This window comes from Corythoichthys intestinalis, chromosome 2, assembly GCF_030265065.1.
Source record: "Corythoichthys intestinalis isolate RoL2023-P3 chromosome 2, ASM3026506v1, whole genome shotgun sequence".
NCBI lineage: Eukaryota > Metazoa > Chordata > Actinopteri > Syngnathiformes > Syngnathidae > Corythoichthys > Corythoichthys intestinalis.
Genome location: NC_080396.1, coordinates 57,205,450 through 57,229,279, shown reverse-complemented (window position 1 = coordinate 57,229,279; position 23,830 = coordinate 57,205,450). Strand labels below are relative to the sequence as shown.

The 23,830-nt window shown below is 38.7% G+C and overlaps 1 protein-coding gene, 2 long non-coding RNA genes and 1 other non-coding gene across 9 annotated transcripts; 2 read left to right on the top strand and 2 right to left on the bottom strand.

Annotated features, from left to right (window-relative positions):
* Positions 1-61: 61 nt before the first annotated feature.
* Positions 62-1,826, bottom strand: LOC130911321 (small integral membrane protein 11-like). Of its 3 annotated transcripts, none has more exons than XR_009062011.1 (3): positions 1,661-1,826; positions 312-552; positions 66-235 (listed from the first exon to the last, which is right to left on the bottom strand). XR_009062011.1 is itself a non-coding variant. In XM_057829212.1 (3 exons), exons 1-2 carry the CDS (start codon positions 1,733-1,735, stop codon positions 364-366), a joined length of 264 nt encoding a protein of 87 aa, XP_057685195.1. In that variant the 5' UTR covers positions 1,736-1,826; the 3' UTR covers positions 68-235; positions 345-363. The 3 variants fall into 3 exon arrangements, 2 of the variants coding, with proteins under 2 accessions (XP_057685190.1, XP_057685195.1); XM_057829212.1 differs by having other exon boundaries at positions 68-235; positions 345-552; XM_057829207.1 differs by having other exon boundaries at positions 62-552.
* On the top strand, positions 1,794-10,473 carry LOC130911334 (uncharacterized). Its single transcript, XR_009062015.1, has 6 exons — positions 1,794-1,963; positions 7,030-7,055; positions 7,170-7,209; positions 7,288-7,389; positions 7,464-7,542; positions 7,786-10,473. It is a non-coding gene; the product is annotated as an uncharacterized LOC130911334 (long non-coding RNA).
* Positions 9,775-23,721, bottom strand: LOC130911340 (uncharacterized). Of its 4 annotated transcripts, XR_009062019.1 has the most exons (6): positions 23,462-23,721; positions 17,198-22,622; positions 15,785-15,835; positions 15,456-15,512; positions 14,460-15,375; positions 9,775-13,599 (listed from the first exon to the last, which is right to left on the bottom strand). It is a non-coding gene; the product is annotated as an uncharacterized LOC130911340 (long non-coding RNA). The 4 variants fall into 4 exon arrangements; XR_009062018.1 differs by lacking the exon at positions 23,462-23,721 and having other exon boundaries at positions 17,198-23,449; XR_009062020.1 differs by lacking the exon at positions 23,462-23,721 and having other exon boundaries at positions 15,274-15,375; positions 17,198-23,449.
* Positions 17,248-17,329, top strand: trnas-cga (transfer RNA serine (anticodon CGA)). The gene has a single exon. It is a non-coding gene; the product is annotated as a tRNA-Ser (tRNA).
* Positions 23,722-23,830: the final 109 nt, after the last annotated feature.

The following is a 23,830-nucleotide window of genomic DNA, read 5'->3' as shown; positions in this document are numbered from 1 at the left end:
ATATGATCAGGCCTGATTACGGGTTTGAATTACAAGTGAAGTGGGCCACTTTATAGAAAACGTGCAGCCTGACACGGAGTGTTGAACAATTTATTTAACAAATACAGGTTAGAAAATTCAATAAATAGTTGGTATTGTGTGATTTGCTGCAGAACATAGGATCAGAAGTGTTACACTGACATAATGAGGGGCTCATCTTGTAGTCAGTCAGCTACCTTCGTTTCGTGCCTGAACCCTGGCAAGTAAAATGGCAAGACAGGTCAAGCTTGGCAGGGTAATAATGCAAATCGGTACGTGTCTGCATCACATACAGTTTGTACATAAATTGGCACATGTTTTGATACCAGTGTTCAGCTTTTTCTCTCAGTCTTCCTTCAAGTTATCAATTAGCTCTTGTGTCCGCTGAGCCAGTTTCCTCTTCTCCGCCTGCTGCTGCTTCAAAGCTGCCTCTGCCTTCTTACTCTGGTAGATCTTCACCCCAGCGAAGCCCAAACAAAGAATCAGTGTCTTCAGGGCTAAAATGTACAAGAGTACAGGTACATTGTCCAAAGCCTGTCAACAAAAAGAGTACAGTCACCTCACAGTTTCCCAACCACTGAGGAGTAGATGTAATGAAGTATGATTATAAGAAAAAGCATCAGCCCTGCTATATACATTATTGTACCCAAGATAAGGGTTGAATCAAATCAATTAACTCTTTATAGGCCACTCATTTAACTCATTGGCTCTTATTATGAGCAACAGACATCCAATCATTTTACTGGAATGATCGCTGCTTGCCCTCCCAGGCAAAATGGATTGGACGTCCAGCACCGTCGATGGCACTGAAAGATGAGCATTAACTGCCACTTATAGTTACACCTGGCCGCCACATAGGTGGACGTCACATTTTGTAGGCCATACTTACCAAAAGTTCTTGCCTATATAAACTAAAATGTCCATATATGTGGACGTCAGGTATTTGCGTTTTTTTAATTGCTAAAAAAATTTTTGTAACTTTTATCAAGTCTGCTGAATTGGTATTTGTGACATTTGAAATTTTTCAATATATTGGCCATTATAGGGTTTACAACTGGTAGTGGCCAGTGACCTCACGAACAAGTTGGAACCGTACTGTAGAGACAAGTCACAGGAACATTTCCAAGGGAAAAAAATGAACAGTGAGGCCTATGCAACAGTGTAACATTCTGAATATATTGGGGTTGCCTCGGTGAGTTAATCCCATTCATGATATTAATCAATGTGACGTACACTCTTATGTCCACCCCTCACTCAATTCATGGAATTCCAAAGCCATATAAGGTGTCAGTCGACAGGAAGGCACCAGCTGCACACCAGCCATTGAGTAATACAATCGTATTTGAGCTACGAAGTTTGGAACCCACGGACAAATCCGCGTACAAACTTGTAATAAAGGGCAATAGATCAACGTTAAAGCCAGTTCCACTCACGCAGTAATGCCAAAATACACGAAAGCGGCATGTCCGCCGATCAGTGGAACTCAACAATTTAGCGTTCGCATGACGCTACGACAGCTGAGAAATGTACTTGTCAATATAAAAGAAAATGAAGTAAATGAAGAAGAGACCATCAGACAAGTAATCTTATTACACGTTTACATTTTTTGTTTCTGGAATGATAAATACTGTGAATCGGTTACCTTCCAGTTGATCATTTTTAGCTTTGTGACGAGTTCAAGTTTGTCTGCGAACCGTGCGATGACCAAAGATATCATATATTAAGGTGAGATGCCGTAAAGCGGAGTCAGCGGCATATATAAATGACGGTAACACTCCTCACCAGTGCCATATATTTAGAGAGTCACGACACTCCCATAGGGATCCATTATACGATTTTACTTCCGGGTACTTCCGGGTTATGGAGCCTTGGATAGTTACAAACATCGCATTTGACATGGCGGACACCATTCATTTGAACGGCAGGCTGTCAAGTATATTCGGTGGTAAGTTGATTAAAAACCGACCTCATTTGAATTTTCAACTGTCTGTATTTTACCAGAGGTGCTTTATGATGTATATGTTGAGCTTTATTTGTATGTGCATGGCGTAATTATATATATTTTTTGTCTTGGTTGACGAGGGATTCTTATTTTTAAAGCTGGCTATACTAACTGGGAATGTATATTCGGAGGAAAGTTGATTAAAAACCGACTTCTTTTGAATTTTCAACCGTCTGTATTTTATTAGAGGTGCTTTATGATGTATATGTGGAGCTTTATTTGTATGTGCATGGCGTAATTATATATTTTGTCTTGGTTGACGAGTGATTCTTATTTTTAAAGCTGGCTATACTAACTGGGAATGTATCGCCTGTGATATATTGATTAACACTAGAAAACCCAGCAGAGGCCGACTCGGCCCTTCCTCAAGACAAATATTCCTAATATTCCCAAGCAATGGCCGATTTGGCCTCTCTTCCTAAATAACCCAGAGGTGGCCCAAATGACCCAAGTGCTTTTGAATTAGCAAGTCGTTGTCCGACAGACAGCAACCATTCATATGTAAATGCAACCACTAGACAGAATGCGGCCCAAACGGAGGGGAACACACCACGGTTGCACACTTAATGTGATAATTTTTGTCAGTTCAAGTCAAGCTACATTTATTAATTTACATTTATTTATGGAGTTTTACGCTTTTTACAAACTTTTAACTTAATTCTCCTGTACTCCACACAGAAAAACAGAAAAAAATGGCTCAAATGTGTACATTGTTTTTGCAAAAAAAACGTTTTAGAACTGCAATTTGAGTTTAAAGCGAGATCATGTATATAGTTTAGAATGACTGGATCTAATGGAGCATGAATTGTGGCCATTTTGTCTGAAGTTAGTACGAGAAAACGTGTCGAAAACCTTTGAGAAAAACAGAAACAGAATTTGTGTCATGAGAAGGTGGAAGGGAGCGGCCCTGAACAGTTTCTTTGACACACTGAAACAATGACTGAATGTCCTAATAGTCCTAATTATTATGAAGGGAATATATACTGCACAGTGTTGTCGATCTTACTTAAAAAAGTAATTAGTTACAAGTTACTAACTAAATTACTTTTTGGGAGAAGTAACTCAGTTACCTCATTGTAAGAGTAATTTGTTACTCAGCAAAAAAACTCATGTTACTTTTCATGTTCTACACGTTATTACAAATATACAATAGAAAACATTTCACATCAAAGATGTTTATGTTAACTGACTGAATTGATTTTTTCATTCCTCCCCCAAAAAACGTAGGTCAGATTTTTTACTTTTTTTTTTTTTTTAATTCACCTATATGAGAGTTAGTGGTATACAATCTCATTGGGCTGTCATGATAAATGGTAAAAAAATCACAGGGACTTTGATTACTTGCCATTGAAAATAAATGGGAAATTTGTTTTTATATGTATTTGTTTAAATTCTGATACAGGACATACCATCTTCATAAGTAGGACTGATAATTCAACATTCAGTTATTGTTTCAGTGTGTTCAAAAGCAACTGCTCAGGGGTGGTCCCTACGCCCTCCTCAATTATTTGAGTCCTAATTAATAAGTCTCACCAAAAAACAAAGGAACAATATGTATGCCGATCCTTTCCTAAGGTGGTAAAATGATCAGGTGTTTATTTTGTCATAACATAGCAATTGCATTAAAAAAAAAAAAAAAAAAAAAAAATATATATATATATATATATATATATATATATATATATATATATATATATATATATATATATACCGTATATATAATATATATTTCATGTGTGGTGCTCTTCGAATGAAAATATATACTTTGATTGAAGGAACCTTTTTTTTTGGATTGACTAAGACATACACAAATCTACCTACAAATTTATCAACCTACAGTAGGCAAGTAACAAATAAGTGTCTACTAGTCAGGCTACTTTAGCTGAGGAGGGGGTTGGGCGAAAGAGAAAGCATCCTCACTCAGCAAGGTTTCGCCCAAACCCCTTCTCAGCAAAAGTAGCCTGACTTGAGCCTTTTTCGCCCAACCCGCGCCTCAGCTAAAGTAGCCTGACTTACTCAGACACTTATTTCTTACTTGACACTAAACTACTAAACTTCTGAGAATATTTTAATAACAGTATTTTAATAATTCTAATTCATTCGGATGTATTTGTTTGAATACCCTCTACATGTTAGAAAAAACAATTTCAAAAAGATCAATTAACAATTTGCTGTGGATATACATTTATGTGCATAGATATTTAGAAATAATACAACTAAGCACACCAAGACACAGTGGTGAAATGAAGAGCACACATGAAATTGCTGGGAAAAAAATATGCAAGATTAGTAAATACCACTCTTGGTTCAGAAACAAGCCATCATTCAGGTTTCGTACAATGGTGTATATATTACATTGAATTTGAAACCAAATTAAATTAAACTGAAATAGTGCTCCACATCTATGTGCATGTGTTGTGGACCCTTCCGTTAGTTACCAGTGTTTGTTTTGTTTGCTTTGCTTAAATTAAATGAAACAAGCTTGATACATCCAAACAATATTCTAACAGCTGATGACCAGTATTATCTACTCTCAATGTGTTTTCTTCAGTCAGAAAAGTAATAGTTAAAAAAAGATTAATCACGACAAAATTGCACGAATTAGGGGTACAATAAATAAAAAATCGACACCACTAATTGTAATGTTAGTTCATTGTGTTTCTTCATTTGTAATGTTTGTTTTGTTTTTCAGTGCACTTTTTGTCGTTGCTTTTGGTTACGTAACAACTTTCCGAACGGACTTATGACGTACGTGAGTGTAAAGAGGTGTCCCAATTCGTAGGGCTGATGTTTCAAGCCCTACCCCTTATTGCTTCGTTTGAAAGGCCAAGGGGTAGAATTGGATGTGGCTTGCGGTAGGCGGTAGGGTAGGCTCGGCTTCGGGGCGGATCTCCAGGGTGTCCCAAAAAGAGCACCAAAACCCCATTGACTTCTCGTGATAATCTTAAAAAAATCCAGAACTCTTATTGTATGATTTTTTTTTCAATAATTTATTTGTAATTTATTGGGGTTCATAAGTATTTGTACCCTTGAGAAAATCATTGCTAATATTTAGTGCAGCAGCCATTGTTTGCAATTACAGAGGTCAGACGCTTTCTGTAGTTCTTCACCAGGTTTTCCCATATGAAAACAGAGATTTTGGCCCATTCCTCCACACAAATCTTCTCTAGATCAGTCAGGTTTCGGGGCTGTCGTTGAGAAACACCAAATTTCAGCTCTATCCAAAGATTTTCTGGATTCTTGGATTGATGTCTGGAGTCCACTCCAGAACCTTGAAATGCATTTTACGCAGCCACTCCTTGGTCAGCTTGGCTGTGTGATTCGGATCATTGTCATGTTGGAAGACCCAGCCACGACTTATCTTCAAGTCCCTGACTGTGGGAGGGAGGTCATGGCCCAAAATCTGACGATACATTGCACCATTCATCCTCTGATTTATAGAGTCGTCCTGTCCCCTTTGCCGAAAAGCATGAGGTTTCCACCTACATACTTCACAATGGGGATGGTGTTCTTGGGATTGTACTCTGCCTTTTTTTCCCTTCACAAACGACAGTAAAGTTAGCACCAAAAAGTTCTACTTTGGTCTCATCTGACCACATGATTTTCTCCCATGACCCCTCTGCATCATTCAGATTGTCCCTTGCAAACTTCAGACAGGCCTTTACATGTACTGGCTTCAGCAGCCTTTGAAACTGTGCATCCAGCTCTCTGCAGGTCATTGACCAGCTCCTACCATGTAGTTCTAGGCTGAGCCCTCACTTTTCCCATCATGAGTGATGCCCCACGAGGAGAGATTTTACATGGAGCCCCATTCCAAGGTAGATTATCAGTCATGTTTAGCCTTTTCCATTTTCTAACAATTGCTGCAACTGTTGATTTATTCTCACCAAGCTGCTTTCCAGTTGTCCCGTACCCTTTTCCAGCTTTGTGGAGCTAATCAATTTTTTTATCTGGTGCCTTTCGAAATCTCTCTGGTATTGCCCATGGTAGCGGGTGGATTATAACTGACTGTGGGGTGCACAGGTGACAATGATGAGCTCAAACGGGTGGGGTAAAGGTGGACTTTTTTTTAAGGTAGAATGACAACTCTTTGAGTGTCATAATTATTGCTGATTCTCAGGTGCACAAATACATGAACTGAACCCCAGTAGATAAAAATATATAGCAAATAAATTTTAAAAATCATACAATGTGATTTCTGGATTTTTTTTAGATTGTCTCTATGAGTGGAAATGCATCTATGATTGAAATTTCAGACCTCCACCTCTTTTCCTAGTGGGTGAACTTGCAAAATCACAAGGAGTGCAAATAATTGCTCCTCATTGTATACCAAGTAGTCCCAGGAAAACAAAAAATTCTTGATAACCTTTCAACAAGTCCAGTATAGAGGATAGGGGGTGTATTAGAGGTACATTTATGTGTTTTCTATAGTATTTCATCGTTTTGACTTGATAGTTTTGATTTGCTATGATTACTCTTGTTTGAATCCTGCGCATCAATAAATACCAGGAAGAAAAGACAAAAATTAACTTTGTCAGACTCTTATTTCAGTTTTACATTTGATACTGATTCAATGTTCTATTTTCTGCAGGCATCACAAATATACTGTTATAACAAATATTGCTAGCATATAAAGGCCCCACAGATACATTGTCAGAGATATTTTTTCCGACAGTAAAATCGTAAAACAATACACATTATTAAAATGTGCAAAACCTCATGAATGTAGCTTGACTTGAACTGACACATAATATTACATGAACAGTACTACTGTTGTGTGTTCCCCTCCATTTGGGCCGCATACCAACACAAGTGGTTGCATTTCCATATGAACGGCTGCTGTCTGTCCGACAACGACTTGCTAATTCAAAAGCACTTGGGTCATTTAGGCCACCTCTGGGTTTTTTTGGAGAAGAGGCCAAATTGGCCATTGCTTGGGACTGTTAGGAGTAGCAGAATTCTCTGGGTCTTCTAGTGTTAAGTAATTATCTCTTTAAAATCTCTTTCAGAGGCCCTTTGTGACATAAACTTATCTGTGAGTATTGGAAGACAACCGGCTTTTATGTGCTTGTTAGCGTGATTTTGTAAAGTTAATGCATGGCAACCTGTTTTCTTAATATTGAAATCTTTGATATTTCCTTCCTTTCAGCTTTGATGCACATGGATTGAATTCTCAATCGCAGCCTAATGTAAGTTGTCACAATTTTTTTTTTCAGCTCATGGCATGAGGGAAGGTTGCTGTGCAAACTCATAGCCTTTCTTTCCAGCTGCTCCACAACATTGGAGGATTCCATGAGGGAATCATTCGTTGCCAAACGGAACAGCTGCTCGACATCCTTTAAGAGAGTGAAGACCTCATCCGATGGCCGGTATAATGCACCCGTTTTAAACTCTTTCATCTGCAGCAGGACGGCACTCTGACTCTCTGTGTTGGTATTGATAGGTGCTTCAACCAATGCACACTGGCATTGGTTGCAGAGTGAGAAGCTGATGACCCTCTTCACTATGCATCCTGCCAGATGGTAAAGGACACATGACTCTGTCTTTGTGAATTCAGGTGGTAATACTTCTGTCAGCTGCTCAATACTCACAACATCAGAAGCACTGTAGCTACAGGTTCTGATGTCGAGGAAGTCTGCTAAGGGTTCTGAAGCGTCATCCATATTCTTCTTCATTTGAAAATTAATTTTTTTTTGTTTTTTAAGAGCTCTCTCTGCTCCTCATTATTTTCTCCCTTGTAAGTTCCTTCATTAATTCTTCCACAGTTGCCATTTTGCCTGACAGCGTGGTCCCTGGCGCATCTGGGCCTAGTGTTGTGGCGCCACCGCTGGTTCCTGATTGGTCGGCACCCGGCTCATCCACCCCTGGATCACCTGGCCTGGATACGTCATTGTCATTGTGCTCACTTTCGCCCAACCTTACCACCTCAATTTCTCCCTGAATGTCTGTAACAATAACAAGGCATTCTTAATTTTATATGCAGTCAGTGTTTTTACATTTGCACCTATTGTCATCTCCAAAGTAAGGGTACACTACACTCCTAAAGGGAAAAAAAAAAAATAACGGACATTACTGTTACATGAATCAAATCATCTGCCACAATCAGAAACTGCTATGGCATTGCCATGTGTCAACAGTCTGGTGATATCATGGAGTTGGTTCTGCTTTGCTGTTGTATCCACCAGAAATGTTTAGTTATAGGTGAAAATTAAATGCATAAATAAAGCTAAATTATGAAGTAACAAACAATGAAGTAGATCGAAATTTTGTGTGTAAATCCCAGGACAATTCCTGACCTCTTGTATTTGAAGCTGAATGTATTAATATGAAAAATGTAATTATCTTATTAGGAGTGTAGTTTATCCTTGAATTACTTGGCATGGGAAATGTTGTTGACAGCTGGTCTGTATCATACCCAAGTTTAACCTGGTGCAATATGTATGGTCTGTTTGAATTTTGGTTGGAGGCACACTCCTAAAGGGAAGTTTACTCCTCTTTGGCTTCGAACGATGAATGAAAATGGTTGGGACAGCATCTGGCCTCAATTTTAATGTGTGCCCTACTTTGGTTGGCGTAAACTGGTCCTCGTCAAAGTGTTCCTGATGTTTGGTTCGCAAGATCAGTTTCCATTCTACTTAAAATTTAAAAAATTTTTTAAAAGTCATAATACCGTGACTTACATGACAGTTTATAGTTGTTGCTGGCCCCCTTCAATTTCAAGATTTTTACGGCTGACCATTGCCAGCCATCGTTTCTGCCGGTCTTTGTCCTTCGGGAAACCATACATTCGGTAGCCCTTTTCGGACCGATTGGTGCATCCAAAAGCTGCACAACCAACCATCACGATCTCTAAAATGTTAGGTGTGAGCACTGAATCATGACACCAATTTTACCTATTTAATAAAAATAAATATTACTGTAATATTAAATATTTTCTTTATCAAAGGGTAATACGTTATGTAATATATTACCACAGGTAAGTATCAAGAAAATCTGGGCATTCTCTGGAAAAACAGTATTCTAGTTGTGGGGGGGAAAAATCCATCTTGCATTTCAATGTATAAGTTGATTTCCAATGCTATTGCTAACACAAACATGAAACTCCCTCCAAGACATGGGAACTTTCCCTTCTGTGTAACAGTTTACATAGTTTTCAGTTGTTGCCTTACCACTCCAAATGTAAAACTAGCATTTATAAACACTATAGTGCAATGACATAATCAAACAAGTACTTAAAATACGTGATTTTATCTATTTTTACCATAAATGGACCAATCACCGCTATCTGGTTCATGGAATACTATTACAGCGCTGCTTGTGTTTGTAACTATACACGTGACCACCCGCGGCGACATATGAGTGTGTCGCAACTCTCTAAATATATGGCACTGCTCCTCACTAGCCACTTGTGGGGCCTGCGCTTGACAGTGACGTTGCTTGTTCTCGCTATATGATTGGCCGATGAGTCGAAATGCTCTCCTGTGAAATGCCTGTTTAAAAATGTTCCTGTTGTTACTTCTTGAGTCATAGTAATGCGTTCGCTTGAAAGTGCCCATTTAAAAATGCGTATGTAAAGCGATCGATGATACCACACACAGAGCGTATTAACAAATGTTAAAGTTGTATAAAAAGAGCAAACGTCTGCGCACACATCTCTCGTGTTTTAATTTTTTCTTTTTTATTAACAACAACATGACAGAACAAACAACAATACAAACACAAAACAGACAATAATACAAAAAAAAAAAAAAAAAAAAAAAAAAAAAACACAAACATGCCAGGGGGTATAAACATTCCAAACATTGCACACCAGAGAAAAAAAAAAAAAAAAAAACAATGAATAATACTATAAGCAACTATTCACAAAAAAGTGGAAGCTTTTCACAAATATCAATGATTTTTTTCCGCTTTCCTATTCTTTGACTTTTTTAACAGATTTATGTAGCATACCGTTTCATTGTGAAAGTGAGAAAAAGATGGTAACAGCTTGCTAAACTTACATTTGTGGAGGTAGAACTCATCTGTCTCGTGTTAGAGGACATTCTCACAGTCGGCGTGATGTCACGATGACGTCATCTAGCATAGCAACGTGTCGCCATTTTGAGAAGGGGGCACGCACAGGTAAACATCCGTATACAAACGTTTGAAATTCATATATTTCAGCTGTTTTGCGTCTTTCTTTCATAAAAACGTCTTAAACATATTATCACGAGTCACTGCAGACAGACGCGAGGAGGCGATACAACTTAAAATTAGCGTGTATTGGCTTGCAAATCTATCCAGCTATCAGCTGCGACTTTATATGGGCAAACAATCCAAAGGAATGGCCTGCAGTGGAGTTCGGAAACATCTATAACTACCTCATAAAGTCACCCATTAAGTTGACCTTTATCAATTCTAGGCATTTTTTGTTTTTAAACAAATGAAAATAAACGGTAAGGTATTTTAATTAATGGATGCATTAATGGATGATTATTTCTGCCGTAACCGGTAATTCACCTCCAAGCGTAATTTAGCCGTGAACCGTGGTAGTAGAACTAAATGGGGTGTCATCAGGCAAGAATGCAGTGCATGAGTCACGTCACGGCAAAATAACCAATTCCCACCAGGCCAATAATATACCGATTGACCAATCAGAGCAGTTCACGGCAAAAGAAAAATAACGCTTTGCGAGTTGTCGTTTACGGTAATAATAACCACTGCCTAGTCTGTTGAATCCTAGCAGCTAATTAGGGCTAAAAAAATGATAAAAGTTTACTCACTCAAAATGGCGGCTGCAAACATAAATGTGCCTGGATTTAGGTTCCCACAGGCGAGAACGGTCCACGGAACAGTCTTCTTTTACTGTTCCTCGATTGATTGGTTTCAGCCATTTGCTTCTCCTTTTCTTCTCACAAGGAAGAATGAAGAACTTCAAATGCGGCTCCTAACTCTTCCTTGTTTTACAACCCGAAACACAGCAACTTTTAGTCATTCCGACGGAAAAAAAGACCGCAAATAAGATATAGTTCAACGCGTTTGTACTGCAATGCACGACAGAGCAACTGCTTGTGACTCATGTTTTGCCCCCTCGTCAATAGGGCGACGCTTTGTTGTGGCTGCTGACGTCATTAATGCCCGGAAGTCCGATTGCGAGAATTAAATATCGTGCCTGCCACGTAAAGTGAAATACCGTACATGCCAATTCACAGACGTACTTACTAGCGGTGCAACGGTTTGCGGTTCAAAGCCGAACCGTACGGTTCGCCCTGTACGGTTCAATACGCCTTTATGAACCGCGCCTTTTCGGTTTTGCAATTAATGTATTCCGAATGCTTGTGGAATGAATTGATCGAGCTCTGTGTGCCTGTGTGTGACGTGAAGCACCGCTATGGAGAAATTCCCGCCCCGCAAGTAAATGTCGGATCGCTGTCAAGCACCTGTGTAATAGAAGCCGAGTAACGACCTGTCTCGCTTACGAGCGAAGTGAAAGTGAAACAAGAAAGAAAACAAATAGCTATGGCGAGCGGAGGAGTGGAGAGACCAAATTTTGAGGAAGCACCGGCTTCTTTCAAATCTGCGGTATGGCAACATTTTGGTTTCCCCGTGGACTACAATGCGGAGGGAGAGAAAATATTTTTTTTTTTAAATTGCAAGCATTGCTCAGCGCTTGTTCCCCATGCTAATGGCAACACTTTTATAACATGACTCCGGCACCTCAGCCGGCATCACCCAAAGATATTACTTTCTCAGGGCAGGACAACCCCGAAGATGACACCAGTCAAAACACACGGCGGGCTTCGTTAATTTATTTGCAACGCTTGACCCGCGTTACATTGTTCCCCCGCGGACATATTTCTCCAACAACGTAATCCCCGACATTTACGAAATGGCACGCAAAGCCATCGAAGATGATTTCGCTAAAGCACATAGTTTCGCCCTGACCACTGATAGTTGGACGTCCCATGCTACAGAGTGCTAATACCTAACTGTGACGGTCCACTATAATTCATACCTGTCAAGTTGTACGGTCTCGTCGTAATTTGTACAAGTGAGCACTGATTTTTAAATGTGTGCGCCGTACGTTGCATTCAAAATCTGCACGTTTTTCGTGCATTAAGTTTTTTTTTTTCATCCGTTCGGATTTGGTCACCGTTTCTGCAATGAGACAATGTTCGTTAATACATTGGTTGAATGACGCGAGAAAAGTCAGACACGGAGAGGGAAGAGTGTTTGTTGAGACGCTGCAGCAAACGCGATGCTAGGCTAGGTGGCTCCAATATTTCCGGACTGTAGCCGACAGCATACAATCTACGCCTAGATATCTCATGCATATAGAACTACATGCGAAATGACAGACTTGGTAGCGTTAGTAAACAGTCGCCTTTTTAAAGCAGTAAACTTCTCAGAAAGGCTCTGTTGAGTAAACCTTCCGAGCGAACCTAGGCAACTTTTTATCTAAATTACTCCGAAATCGGCAAAATCTTGACTTGAGTCTGTCTTTAAAGGATGAAACAGTTTTAAAATCTTCACATGTCGAAAGTAGACAGAAGGGAACTAATGCAAAAACGGGAGCAATTTTATCAACTTTAACGGTTGATTCACAACATTAAATGACCTCCAAACATAGCAAAGGTTACTATGTTTTTGGGTTTGTTTTTTTCATGAAAGGTATCACCAGTTACTTTGCAAAGTAACTTTTTTACTACTGTGTGTGTATTTCAGTAGTCAATCACTACACTAGCCAAAGAGCTAAGAGGCATTTTAACGGTTGAAAATGTTTACATTTTAAGTGTTTATTTCATTTTCTTAAAAGCAAAATAAAGGCAGTTAAAAAAAATAAAATAAAATAAAAGCAAAACGCAAACCGAAACCAAACCGAAACTGTGATCCCAAAACTGAGGTTCAAACCAAAGCGTGGGCTAACTTAACCGTTGCACCCCTAGTACTTAAATCAATACACTTGAGCTATGGCGCGCATGCGCACGCATGTATGTGTTGTTGTTGTTAGAATGAATGGCACACGGCAATAAATGACGTTGTTCTGAAGTTACTCCCAACTAAAGTCTCACAGCTTCCTATGTTGTAATGTAAAGTAAACTTTACAAGCTTATGAAAACGCCACAGTGCCCATCATTGTCCATCTCTAAATTTAGCTTTTTTTAAAAACAGTTTTATTCCCTGGATTTTAACTCTGCGTGAGACTCAACCCCTTAAATGTGTTTTGGTTTGTTATTACATTTGATTTTATGCTTATTTTCTTATATTTTACTGTTTTTGTTCATGAACATTATGGAAAGTAATTTGTGCCAGTTTTTAATGTGTGGTTTTAAAGTGATTTATTTGGAGAGTTGAGAATAATTATGCTTAAGAATTCAAATACTTATTGAATATCCATCCATCTTCCACACTTAATCAGAGGGTAGATAGCAGAAGCAGCACCTTCAACAGGAAAGCCCAGAGTTCCATCTCATATTGTTCAGCTCCTCAGAGCCAGGCAAAGAATGAGGAAGAATTTGGTCCCCTCAACCTGTCCTGTTGAACTCCAGGTTTCTTCCCAGTGAACATGCCCAGAAGAAAATACCTGTACCATATGCATCCTGTTGGAAAAAAAAAACATATTCAATAAATTAAAAAAAAAAAAAAAAAAAAAAAAGAACTTTTGTAATCCACTAATATGTAAAGAAAAATGTAAACGAAAACAATTTCCCCGGAGAATGGCCGCCTGAAGTGGGGGCAAACATTTTTAAATGCCAGTTCACGTATCACAGTTTGTTCTTCCTACTTGTGGTGTAATGTAATACTTAATTCTCTATAGCTGTATGGAAAAATAACACTTTACATGCAAGTCATCACTTTAATAGTAGTTTCATACAGGTGTTTTGATGGGAGAAGCATAAGAAAAGAAGCCAGTGCCAATTTAAACTTACAGTAACTACAGTCTAAATAATGCGTGCCTACTTTTAGCTTTAATCTCTAGGCCCTGTGTTTGAGTCTACCAGTGTTTATGTGCGTGGGTATAACTGAAGCCTAAGTTGTCACAGCAATGGCTGCGCTCAGAATAGCTTCTGCTTGGGTTTAACAATTGTTTTCTCCATGAACAGAGGTATCAGAAATTCAACATTTGCATAGTTGAACAGTCTGAGCAACCATCTTTCAAGGTAAAATATATTACTTGTTGACTTCTCCTTTAACCTGGCCTTTAGCTCAGTCAGAACATCTGACACTCACCAACTCTCACTCCACCACCAACACTCCACTTAGCACGACATGAGAATCCATGAGTGAGTGAGTGCACATGTACAGTAATTAAATAAGTATGCAAGCAGGTAGGTAGATATTTGTATAGACCCCAATCACCAACGTCACAAAATCACGTGATTGCTGTATTGTGCCGCCATATTGTCCGTCATTGTGTGTCCGTATTGTCAATGATCGTAGTTTCTAAAGGTGGATTCACTTGCAAATTATGGAAGCCCCGGTGCTTTCAGACGCTGTAAACTCATTGGATGAGTTGCATAAAAGCAGTCATTTGGAAAAGCTTTGGTCGATCCAGTCGCCAGATCCATATTTGATGCCCAAATCGATGTTTCCTCCCGTCCGGTCCCGTCCCGTGCGTCAGAGTTCGTCCTGAGACCACAAAATTTCCAGTCATACTCCAGTTAATCTCACGATGAGGAGTCAGGTACCCAAAATTGGCACCAGCCCGAATATAAACCAACATTTGGGAAGCTGAGCGTCACAGTTGTCACAATTGTAAAATGAAACCTGATCAGCGGTTCGACGACGGGCCGGTGTGTGCCGAAAAATAGCTGCCCTGCTGAAATGTCCCCCATGACGGGAGCGCTTATCTAGAACGCTTTATTGGCGTGAAAACATCAAATGTTTTCATGGACGCATTACAGTAATGGATTTAAGATCAGTTTTGAAAAATTACACAAAATATTAGTACTGTATTTTAGTAAGAAATCGTGGACTGGGCCACATAACCATCTTTGAACAGAAATGTATTAGTCTACAGGTTTTCACGACCATATCCCAATGACAATCACACACGTATGACATTTATTAGTTCAAGCAGAGTAAAAAAACACGCAGTAATAGGAGGAATGTACGTAGCGGTAGTATGTAAACACGATGAGCTGACTGACAATATGGCGGCACCAGTCAGGGGGGCGGAGTTGTGACGTCACGTGATTGGGGTCTATATATGATTACAATTTTCTAAATTAGTCACAAATTTAGCATTCCACATGATTTTCTTACAAACTCACCTCATATTCCAATTTTATCACTTTTGGAACTCTTTATATTGGCTGAAGTGAACCTTGAAGAAAAGCTCAGGCCTCACCAGTCCAATATGCAAACCTTTGTGTCTATTAAGTGAGTTATTGACAGAATAATAAAGTATACTAAAGGGTAAGTAACCTTAAATTACAATTAACAATGTTCTTACCCTTCAATCGTGAATCAAATTAATACACCACCATTTTCGGATGTGTGCCACGTATCTCTAAAAAACATTATTTTAAACAGTCACACACACATTAAAGCATTTTCTGTCTTAAATGTAGCATTTTGAAAATGTTAAACGTAATTTATGATCGATTAACTTTAAAATTTGCACCTACAGCAGAAGTAAAAAATAGTAACCTCAGTGAACAGAAATTGAGCAAGTGTACTGAAGCTGAGTGCATATTGTGAAAAGCAAATATTTGGTTACGTTTGGCAGTTTAAAAAAATAATACAAGAAAAATCCTTTAACAGAGATTGAAAACTACTTACCATCAATATGAATATCCCGCAACTGTTTCCACTAGTTTGTTGAGGAAACCCCTGTAAGAATTGTGGAAACATAAAAAGAAAATAAATCAGTGTTAAAGTCCGAACAGAAAGACAGGAATGTGCAACAAACAAAATGAAGATGTAATATCCTCGTGAGATTAGCTGAATATCTCTGCCAAATTTGTTGTCCACTGCCCCGGATTAATGCGTTGAGCTAGATCAGTCAAAACGACGTCATCAGCAGTTAATGTCCTCTAACACGAGACAGACAGATGTGTGCGCACACGTTTGCTCTTTTATATAACTTTAACATTTGATAATAATACGCTCTGTGTGTAGTATCATCAATCGCTTTCCATACGAATTTTTAAATGGGCACTTTTAAGCAAACGGTACTACAACTCAAAAACAATGGGAACATTTTTAAACAGTCATTTCACGGGAGAGCATTTCGACTCTTCAGCCAATCATATAGCGAGAATAAGGAACGTCACTGTCAAGCGCAGGCCCCGCAAGTGGATAATGAGGGGAAGAGGATAGTGAACCTACAACGGCCATCGCGCCTTGGATAGTGGGATAACTTGTAAAGGATGCTAAGGTGTTTGGATTTTAAGCAAACCAGACTTAACTTGGCTGATTTAGGATTTTTTTTTGTTTTGTTGGGGCAGTAAATGACTCCAACGCAAAATTGTCGCTTGTCCCCATAGGTATAATTTATATAACTGTATGCCTAATGCGTGCTGTAACTTGTCAGCCATTTAGCGTCGGGACCGTTCGATTAATATAACATTAAATTTGCTATAAATAGCTCAGTTTTCAAATGAATTGTTTTTTTTCCACAAAGGTCAGATGCAGTAAATAAACTACACAGTTGAAATATTTCCCCCAACATCCAGTCCAGCAACGAATCATAGCCAAGTTGATATGGTTTGTTATATAAACATAAGTTGGTAAATCTATCAAGTAGTGTTTTAGTGGCGTAGTCTCTTGATTTAAGGTGGCCGCTAGTTACTTATGCCGCCGGCTCGGCCTTAAGACATCTCGGCTTGTATATTTGATGTTTATTGCCTGGACGACAACTTCCCATTAGAAGAGGCGGGCTGGAAGTTTAGTAGCCAATCCAAATGTTTTCTGTTATGCCGCTTTCATAGTCGCTGGTTTTATTTCATTGGATTCGATATGAAAAAAAAAAAAAAAAAACGACACAATTGAGCAATGTAGTGTTCAGACAGATTCCTGATAATGTTTTTTTAAATCCGAAATTAAAATACACGAATAATTCCTTAGTAGTCCTCCTCTGGATATATCTTTCGAGTTTTTAATGGAGTTACGTATGACATGTTTGTATTCATAGCAGATACTGCTTTCCACTGTGACGCACACAATAACAACATGATTGGATTGTGAACGTACCGTGCCATCATATTTCATACAGAAGCCACATATATTCCAATGTGCCGACAGTCACGGTGGCCGAGAGGTTAAGGCGTTGGACTCGAAATCCAATGGGGTTTCCCCGCACAGGTTCGAATCCTGTCCGTGACGTTTTGCTGAATTGGTTCTCATTTTGAATCTCACCCGAGGCAGATCCTAATCCCAATCACGGTCTTCTCTTCATTCAACAATCCAAATGTGAACAATGAACAATTCCTAGATTATAAACAAGTTTTAAACAATTATGCCTGGTGACATGGTCAAGGAGAGTGACAGGGGTACCTCTACAAATAAAGTTGATTTGTTCCAGAACGTTTGTAGGTCGAAATGGTCGTATGTCGAGCAGGATTTCCCCATGAGAATACATTAGAATTCCATTAATTCATTCCACAACCTGAAAACCTACACTAAATCCTTAATAAATACTGCTAGTACTAGGCATGTGCCGGTTACCGGTTTCAAGGTTTACTGTGGTATGAAAACATCACGGTTTCAAAACCACTAAAATTTTCCGTCATACCGTAGTACGGTATTCGCTATTTTACAGGTCTCAAAAATGCAGCCAGAAGTGTCTTGGAGCGGCAGCGCTCACCCCTCCCCCGGTTGTTGTGTGTGTCAGTAGCCACGTTTACATGCTTTTATTCATACCGATTCAAATCATTCCGAATGGAAATTTCACATCAGCTGTTTACATGTCACTTCATCTATTCCGATCCAGCGTTTACATGTGACTGCCTTTATTCCAAAAGGACAACTGCCGTCTGACATGTGCAGATTAATCAAAACAAAGCTTCACGCTGCAAAACATGGAGATCGATCGTCAGATCAGCTGCTGTTTTAACTTTTCGAGTGGAAACAAAACTTCAGAATGATACGCCGTTCATTTAAAAAGTTGTATGGGTGCGCTGTGCGTGTGCTTGGAAGCCATGTTGCAAGTGACGTTACTTACGTCACCAAGTGACGTCACCACGTCAGTACGGAGCATGCTCAGAAAGAACGCAACCAGACACCATTCCGCTTCCCTGTTTACATGATATAATTTTACTTCTAATCGGTTTGGGAAAAGGAATATTCCACCCCTGTGAATCGGAATGAAATTCCATTCGGTTTGGGCCTGTTCATTCCGAATGAGGTGTTTATATGGAACACATTTATTCGGTTTGAACAAATATTCCGATTGTAATTGGAATATTTGGCTCCATGTAAACGTGGCAAGTGACGCTATTCTGCTAAACAGCCGACGAACAAAACACTCCAAACAAAAGACGTACTTTTCTTGAATTTATGGAGGTCTCAAATCATGGAAACTGAAATATACAAAATGAATACATTTAAAATGTTGTACAATAGTATTTTACACATGTGAGTAGCTTCATTTGCACATAACACACAGTTTCCTTTCAAATTCAAAATACAAACAAACTAAAAACTTACAAAGACGAATGTTAGCCTAGTCTTAGCTGGTAGAGCTACTTCGTCGAGGTTATAAATCTCACCGCCACTAAGAAGCAAGCTTGAATAAAGGAAAAAAAACATAGCGTCAAAGATCGCTAATTGCGACAGATGATCCTGCCCTAAGCACAAATGCACGTTCGCTGGAGAAGGAGAGGTCTCACTCCCACTGTTTTTTAGCTGAAACCTTTACACAACAATATTTACATTTTTACAAACTTATCCATTTTTAACTTATTAACTTATGAATTCTTTGTTTTTTTAACCTAAAGGCATTACATGTAGACTAGAGTCGTACATTAAATATAAGTCATACAGTAAATATTTTTCAATTTTATTTAGAAGTGTTTTTACTTTTTCATAGCAATTGATTTTGTTCTTGCTCTAATCTTGAGCAACCTGAGCTGTGGCTAAGGGTATCTATAAGTTCTATTTATTTTAATTTTATTTAAAATATTGTTTTGTTTATTCATTTATTGTAACATGATATTCATGTTCGAATTTGCAAATATTTTCTGAAAAATAAAAAAAATCCCGGAAAAAAACTTTTTTTTTTTTTTAAAACCCATGCCTCTAAAAATAACACATTTTGGAGCTGTAATTACAATACCGTGATACCGTGAAACCGCTGTATTTTTGCTCACGGTTATCGTACCGGCACATGCCTAGCTACAAATGGCAATTACACATAGCAAAACAAATAAATTATAAAAATTGGAATAATAATATAACAATAATTCCTGTAATAATGTAACAAACAGGGTTCTAATGTGGCAGATGTGTTTTGCGTGCTGTACCTGAACGCAGCGCGTGGCTGATGTCACAGAGAAAGGTGCTGCAGAGATGTTACTTTCTCTTTTAATGTGCTCGTGTTGTTAGCGTCAACTGCGGCGGGAAGTAGGCGTGGTGTGTAGCAGAAGTTTCGAAATAAATGATTAAAAACCTGACGAAGCTGGTGATTTCTTTGGCGATGTTACCACAACAATAATTGTCACCTTAACTTATAAAGACTGGCAAACGGAGGTCGGAGGAGGAAAGTTGAGATCATAGACATTCTGCGGCCGTGTTGTCGAGCCTGTTCACTAGCGGTGTGCCAATACATCGATTATTAGAGTTATCGAGATTCAACACGTGACGATTTGATTATGATTCATAAAGCTCAAAATCAGAAGTCCTCCTAGTTGGAACCACTGCAATGCTCGCTCATTTCCATAAGTTCTCTATTACCATCAACAATGTACCGATCTCTCCTTCTACTCGTGTAGTCTGGGTGTCATCCTCGACAGCACGCTCTCCTTCCGGTCACATATCAACAGCATAACCAGATCAGCCTATTTCCACCTTTGCAACATTTCTCGTCTCCTCCCTTCTCTCACCCGCCATACCGCTTCCACCCTGGTCTGTAGTCTTATAACCTCCCGGCTCGATTACTGTAACTCACTGCTCTTTGGTCTCCCTAACAAGTCCCTCTAAAAACTGCAGCTCCTCCAGAACTCAGCAGCATGCCTCATCACTCGGACCCCCGCAACACACCACATCACCCCCATCCTCCGCCAACTTCACTGGCTTCCTGTCAAACAAAGAATCAATTACAAGATCCTCATCATCACCTTCAAAACACTCCATGGTTTGGCCGCTCCCTACCTCTGCAATCTACTCTGTTTAAACAATCCATCCCGTCAACTTCACTCTTCCACGATCCTCCCCCTTTCCGCCCCCCGTGTCCACCTCTCCAGAACTTAGTCAGTATGCCCCCCAGCTCTGGAACGCCCTACGCCCTGATCTTCGCAGTATATCTACCCTATCACTTTTCAAATCAAGACTCAAAACACAGCTGTTCACTCTTTCTTACCCACCATAACCCCTAGCTCTGTTATATCTTTACTTCTCTCTATTGTGTTTTTAAATCTTTTATCCTTTTAATATCTTTTTTTAATGATTGTTTTGATCGTACTTTGATTCCACCTCTCTTGTGAAGCGTCTTTGTGTGGCTTGAAAAGCGCTCTAGAAATAAAATGTATCATTATTATTATTAAGCTTACGTATTAAGCTTACAAGTGACGCGCTCTGTCCTGTATTGTCATGGAAATCGAACATAGTGTTTTATTTATTGGAACGAATGAATACTGGTATAGTGCTTTTCAAGAATATGTACAGTAGGAGAACGCATTACCCTGCCTCTCCTGCTTTTTGACCAATGAGCTGACACATCAATGACATTCCCACTCATCTCATTGGTCGTGGTACTGTGGGTTGTCATTTTGATACCGGAAGACAAAGAGTGCGGGAGATAAGGTTCAAAGAAGCTTGAGTAAAAAGCATGTTCAAAATGATGATCATTTGTTTTCTTGTTCTTCTCTGTGTAGTTTATTTTCACTATTTTTATTATAATTTGTCTTCTGTCAATTTCGTTTGCATTTTCACATTATATTTGGATAATTTGCGAATTTTTTATTGTTAAGGGGACTTTGAACGAGCCTCAGTTTGTATTTGCACTTTTATAAAAGTATTAAAAATACATTGCCGACAATTATTGTGTTTTGATGTGCTTATATCACTCAAATATGCACCAAATTAATTCAGGTTTGCGTGAAAATATTATACTGTAATTACTGTACTAACAATAATATTGAAAAAAAAAAAAAAAAAAACTTCACACACTAAAAAAAGGTGACTGTTATCAGTAGAAGTGGGAATCTCAGGGCAACTCACGATACGATTCACGATACATGCCTCACGCTAACGATTGTCACCCGATATCGCGATACAACGATTATCGATAGATTGGTCAAAAATTTGATATATGATACTCGACAACTGTTGAAACGAAAAACAAGATATTTCAAAATAGAAGAAAATACCATTTAAGTCATTTATCAAACAGTGACACTTTTCTGTGCAACATTGCTGTAAAATATAAATCTACTACAAATTTTGTACCTTCACATATAGTGGGAACAAACCACAACCACTGATATATTGGAGAGATTGTGATGAATGGCACCCTTCATTTCTTTAAAATTTTAAAACTTAAAATTTGGAACAGTGCTGTAGGTGTCAGTCAGCAGTTGAGGTTTAGTGGGGAAATAATAGAATTGGTGGGTCTCTTTTCTTCATATATGACCTTTGTTGCCATAAGCATTTGGTTTGAGCACTTCCACCATCTGCTTCAGCATTTGAGATGTCGGACTCAGTCACATTCTTCCTCACCTTAAAAACAACAAAATAAAGCAACAACAAAAATAGCTACTTAATAGCTTTTGAGTTGAAATCCTGATTTTTTTGTGTTGGGAGTATTGAGTGAATTAAAAATAAAAACAAATTGAATGTATAGAAATTAAAAATGCAATAATTACTAGTTTTTAATATGTAGGCTACATCACCTTATATATCTTAGAAGCTATACAAACTATTTTAATAGCCTATTGTGGAATGAGTGGAATGATTTACTGCATTTGGGATGGGGATCTGAAAGTTTACCATTGTTTCCAATTTGAAAACGCGAACCATAAATATGCATGTTTGTTACAAGCCTCACTAACGCGAGCTGCGATATTGAGGTGTGCATGCACACCCAACACCTAGAAGTGGTGTGGTGCCGTATATGCTATATATTTTCATAAATGATTTTTTAAAACCTATATACCGTATTTACCTGTGCATTTGGTTTCAGGAGATGATAGCGATGAAAAGTTGTCCTGCAAATTCTCCAAAGCAGTACTTTTTCCACCGGTGTGTTATGTCAAAGCCAGCAGCAAGTAACTACAGTTTATATTATTCCTTGTTATACACAGGGAAGTGGTGGAAACTTTCCTTTGCCCATTTCTTCGGTCTGTTTTCACTTCTAATAGCACATTTTACCGTGTGGCCGTCCTTCCGTGAACACATTCAGCAGAGCAGACTGAGGACGAATAGCCGGTGCACTCCTCTCTATTGTGGCGTCATTATGCATCTAAAAACATAGTCCCGCAGAATTAAATGAATTACGGCAGTTTGGTGCGACATTGCTTTGGCTGCATGGGATTTCTGAATATCGAGCTGCATTTTAAATTTACTTGACTATGTTAGATCTGTTAATATCACTTTTTAATGGCATGCTAGGAGGGGACTATTAACTTGCATTAGCTTAGCCAGAGCCCTGAAAATAATAATAATAATAAAAAACTAACAAACTATACGGAATATTATGAAATCAACTCCACAGACTAATTAACCCCACCCCCAACTCAAAGATTAAAGCCTAATGTCAAAAATCCTGAACTTTCAATTTAATGTAGTGTTGTGGAGGTTTTGCGATAACTGTGGAAAACTTGACTGTCGATCGGGGTGGCTCAAATTCTCTAACCCACACAAGCTGGAGCACCGGCCATAGCGCTACTTCATCGTCAGGATGTCCAAGGATGGATGGAAGACGGTAGAAAAATTTGGCGGCAGATTGTAGATTCTACTCAAATTTCCTTTTATCAAAGATTTGCAGTTTCCAATTTGTACACTAGATGGCGACAATGTCCGCTTTATGTAGATAGTTTGATTAGGCTGTGGTAGGCAATTAAGCTGGACATTGCTTAGCAGGAAATGGTGCAGGTGAATTTATGTGGATGTATGGAGAAGAAAATGAAGCGAATTACAGCACAGCAAAAATAGCAAGGCTAATATACTAACAAACATCTCACAGTAGACACGGAGATGACACGTTAGCAACTCGCTAATTCGTTTAGCTTGCAACGCTAACTTGTAGTGTCTCAAAACAATAATAAATACCAAACAATACAAGGAGGTTCATGCACTCACCTCTCATAGACGCACACGAGACTTGACAACTCAGGACATTTCAATTAAAAAAAACTATCCGAAACTACTGGCGGACAACTGGAAGGCAAGTAGCAACAATTTTGGGGGGAACTTTCTCTCTTCCTCTCGCTCTAAATTAACTTGCGCACATGCAGGCAAAACAAAAGAGGACCCAAAAACGCGACCGCCCTTAGTTTGCCTGTCTAAAACAAAAAACACATGAGTCTTTTAGACATGTAGGCTTGTTTGATATTCATTTCAATCCAATTTAGGGTCCTGGTTTATTTTATATCATTCAACACCAAATGTATTCAAAATAAAACATGTTAATGAAAAAAAAAAAAAAAAAAATTACATCACAAAACTTTA

What these genes read in the sequence shown, in the direction of transcription:
- LOC130911321 (XM_057829207.1), bottom strand. Translation starts at nt 1,735, where the DNA reads ATGATATCTTTGGTCATCGCACGGTTCGCAGACAAACTTGAACTCGTC. An exon ending in TAAAAATGATCAACTGGAAG is followed by an intron (nt 553 to 1,660) that starts GTAACCGATTCA and finishes TTTTGTTGACAG; the next exon opens with GCTTTGGACAATGTACCTGT.